This window comes from Solea solea, chromosome 2 (assembly GCF_958295425.1).
Source record: "Solea solea chromosome 2, fSolSol10.1, whole genome shotgun sequence".
Lineage (NCBI taxonomy): Eukaryota > Metazoa > Chordata > Actinopteri > Pleuronectiformes > Soleidae > Solea > Solea solea.
The window spans coordinates 39,594,605-39,598,860 of record NC_081135.1 but is presented as its reverse complement, the minus strand read 5'-3'; the positions used below and the strand labels follow the sequence as shown (position 1 = coordinate 39,598,860).

Sequence of the window (4,256 nt, the reverse complement as noted above, 5' to 3'; positions counted from 1 at the left end):
ACAAACACGCCACATTTAAAACTGTCGACATTTTTTTTATCCACTGATGATCACGTCTGTGTCTCACTGTGGAAATCCCTCTAAAACCATTGATTTTAGAACTCAGTGAAGGAGGCAGGTGCGTGTGACACCTGTCGTGTGATTATTTGACTACAGCAGTCGTGATGCACAGCTTCACCACTAGATGTCACCATATGTTGGAACATGAAATAAAAAGTCATATTATTAAAAGTCATTTATTTCAGTTTCTACAAATGTGAACAAACATCATTCTGATCCTAAAAGATCAAAGGTGTCTCAGGTCTGTCCTCAGGTCTGTCCTCAGGTCTGTCTTCAGGTCCGTCCTCAGGTCTGTCCTCGGTCTCTCTGATCCACAGGAAACCCACCTGGGTTCCAAAGTGAGCTCCGTCTCTGACGTGAGAGAAGAAGAGTCGAGGATGACAGGAAGTGCAGAGCGTCACGCGGGGGCGTGTCGTCACCGCGTCGTCGTGGATGTGTTCGGGCAGGATCCCGCCTCTCTGTAGGAGGAGCCTGAGGAGGTGAGAGGCATGAGAAACATGATGCAGTGATGCAGGGGGCGTGGCTGTCGTGCAGCACCTGTCACCTGTTGGCGAGGCGGATGTTGACGTGCGGTCGGTCTGACTCTGGATCCACGACACAGTCTGGATGGATGCTGACGAACTGCAGCGCCTCCTGTCTGTCCAGGGTGAAACAACACGCCCCGACACTCGGCCCCACCGCCACCAAGATGTCCCTCACCTGGCAACCGAACTCTGTCGCCATGGCCTTTACCGTCGCCATGGCGACGCCCATCAAGGTCCCTTTCCAACCTGAGGATGAGCAGAAATTATCGGGGAGAACAGCTGAGTTTTTGAAGCTGAACATGAACAGGTGTTTTACCTGCGTGAGCGGCTCCGCCCACTTTCTTCACAGGGTCGGTGAACAGCAGGGTCATGCAGTCGGCTCCCGGCGCCGCCACCACCACTCCGCTCTGATCGGTCACTATTGCGTCGTAACTGTCGGGTTGAGCTTTGCTCATGACCCAAACGTCGCTGGCGTGGTTCACCTACGGGGGGGAGGAGTCAGGCCATGTGTCATGTGATCACACGATGAGGCGAGTCGACGTGGGCTCGGCTTTGTACCTTGACCAGGTGAAGTGGTTTTGGATGGAAGCCTCCGTGGACGGCGAGGCGCCGCCTGTTCTCTGTCACCACGGCGACAGGGTCCCGCCTCCTGCTGCTGCTGAAAAGGTTTAAGGAGGACAGAGTCGGGATGTAGGACACGCCCCCTTCACGCGTGCTGAAGCCGTGACCAAAAGTGTCTGAAAAACAAAGAGAAGAAGAATTTCAAAGCAAACATAGAACTGTGAGTGTAAATGTGTATTGATGATGTCACAGCAGTGACGTCACGACACCGTCACATCGTCCACGTTCTGTCATCTCTTCTCTGGTTTGTGTGGTTTCTCTCTCTTCTATGACGTCATTCTCATGTCAATCACTCACCTGGGATCAGAGTTGACGTCAGCACCGTGACTCCGCCCCTCAGTGCAGGTAACTGCTGCAGAAACTTGCGCACTTCTTCTTCCACTCCTTCACCAGGTGAGTCTGGGTGGGCGGAGTCTGTGCAGCCCGGGCAGGTGACGTCCACGACCACCTTGTATTTAAAGGTGTAGACGGCAGTGAAAAGCAGCTGCTGGTACCGCGTCATCAGGCCCCGCCCCCGCGGGCTGGTCAGCACCGTGACGGTGTTCAGGTCCAGCAAGTCCACGCGCTGTTTGAAGCGGAACACGCGCTCCGCTGTGGAGCCGCCGTCCAGCGCGTGCACGTGCGCGCCCCCGCGGCTTGCCAGGTCGCGGTGAAGTTTCCCGCTCAAAACGAACACCTGCGAGTCCGGAGCGACTTCCGGCAACAGGGAGGAGCCCGCGGTGCATGACGGTCCACAGCCGTGGATCAGGACGGCGCGAGGCATCGAGGTCAGAGAGAACAAGCCGACTGGACTTCCTCGTGTGTGTGTGTGTGTGAGTGTGAGAGACTGTGCTGCGAGGCTCCGCCCACACACACACACACACACACACACACACACACACACACTGGAAATTCTGCTCTGAGTCACTTCCTTTTCTGCTGACTGCAGAGACTCCGGTCTGATGACGTCACACTAACAGCTGTGAGAGAACACAAACATGGATTTAAATCAACTTCTAACATTTAGTGTGCGTGTGAGTGTGTGAGTGAGTGAGTGAGTGAGTGAGTGATAACTGTAACAAGTTAAACAGGAAGCTTTAGTTAATGATTATCTGTTTCAACTCTGATCTGTGTGTGTGTGTCTCGAGGTATTACTAATGTTGTTGTCACATTATGGGGACTTGTCTTCCTTGTGGGGACAAAAATCAAGTCTCCATAACATAAATGACTACATTTTAAGGTGAAGATATGTTTTAAGGTTAGGTTGAGGTTAGGATTAGGATTAGGTCAGTAGTAATTGTGGTTAGGGTTAGAGTAAGTCTCCAGGAAAGGATGTAAGTCAATGCAATGTCCCCTCAAGTCATGAATGTTGAACGTGTGTGTGTGTGTGTGTGTGTGTGTGTGCCACCTGATATGCCGATGTTGGACTTTCCCAGTGTTCCTGCTTCCTGCAGCTCGACACAGGCTCCGCCCCCTCACCTGAAGGTACCTCGCTTCTCTTTTTTAAATGTGAACAGAAAAAACACTTAAATTTTCTCTAAATCCCAGGAAACTTAAATAACTTAATAGTTAAAGAACTTTTCATTTTATCTAGGATTAGTTTTATCTGCTCACAAGGAAAAACCTGTCACAAGCTGAGCAGGATTTTATTTGGTGGTTATTGCTATTGTTTGTAATTTAACTATGTATTTTAACTTTGTTGACATTTTGTATTGCCGGTGTAAACCTCATATTTTACAGTGTAAACCTCTTTTACTGTGTAAACCTCATTATTTACAGTGTAAACATCATATTTTACAGTGTAAACATCACTATTTTACTGTGTAAACCTTATTTACAGTGTAAACATCATATTTTACAGTGTAAACATCATATTTTGCAGTGTAAATCTCTCTTTTTTACTGTGTAAACCTCATTATTTACAGTGTAAAGTTTTTTGCATTTTGACCCATCCTAGAATTAGGAGCAGTGGGCTGCCACACTGAGTAGCGCCCAGGGGTTAGGATATGTAAAACATATTTTACAGTGTAAACCTCTCTTTTTACTGTGTAACCTCATTATTTACAGTGTAATCCTCTCTTTTTTTTACTGTGTAAACCTCATATTTTACAGTGTAAACCTCATTATTTACAGTGTAAACTGAATATTTCACAGTGTAAACCTCTCATTTTTACTGTGTAAACCTCATTATTTACAGTGTAAACCTCATATTTTACAGTGTAAACATCATATTTTACAGTGTAAACCTCTTTTTTACTATGTAAACCTCATTATTTACAGTGTAAACATCATATTTTACAGTGTAAACCTCTTTTTTACTGTGTAACCTCATTATTTACAGTGTAATCCTCTTTTTTTTACTGTGTAACCTCATTATTTACAGTGTAATCCTCTTTTTTTTACTGTGTAAACCTCATATTTTACAGTGTAAACCTCTTTTACTGTGTAAACCTCATTATTTACAGTGTAAACATCATATTTTACAGTGTAAACATCACTATTTTACTGTGTAAACCTTATTTACAGTGTAAACATCATATTTTACAGTGTAAACCTCTTTTTACTGTGTAACCTCATTATTTACAGTGTAACCCTCTCTTTTTTTACTGTGTAAACCTCATATTTTACAGTGTAAATCTCTCTTTTTTACTGTGTAAACCTCATTATTTACAGTGTAAAGTTTTTAAAGTTTAAGTTTAAAGTTTAATTTTTATTAATCCCCTTAGGGAAAGTATTCCTCTGCATTTTGACCCATCCTAGAATTAGGAGCAGTGGGCTGCCACACTGAGTAGCGCCCGGGGGTTAGGATATGTAAAACATATTTTACAGTGTAAACCTCTCTTTTTACTGTGTAACCTCATTATTTACAGTGTAATCCTCTCTTTTTTTACTGTGTAAACCTCATATTTTACAGTGTAAATCTCATTTTTTACAGTGTAAACTGAATATTTCACAGTGTAAACCTCTCATTTTTACTGTGTAAACCTCATTATTTACAGTGTAAACCTCATATTTTACAGTGTAAACATATTTTACAGTGTAAACCTCTTTTTTACGATGTAAACCTCATTA

At 44.5% G+C, this 4,256-nt stretch overlaps 1 protein-coding gene across 1 annotated transcript; it reads right to left on the bottom strand.

Annotated features, from left to right (window-relative positions):
* Positions 1-220: 220 nt before the first annotated feature.
* Positions 221-2,500, bottom strand: lacc1 (laccase (multicopper oxidoreductase) domain containing 1). The gene is made up of 5 exons (XM_058614358.1): positions 1,503-2,500; positions 1,143-1,321; positions 901-1,066; positions 605-830; positions 221-531 (listed from the first exon to the last, which is right to left on the bottom strand). Exons 1-5 carry the CDS (start codon positions 1,966-1,968, stop codon positions 279-281), a joined length of 1,290 nt encoding a protein of 429 aa, XP_058470341.1. The 5' UTR covers positions 1,969-2,500; the 3' UTR covers positions 221-278.
* Positions 2,501-4,256: the final 1,756 nt, after the last annotated feature.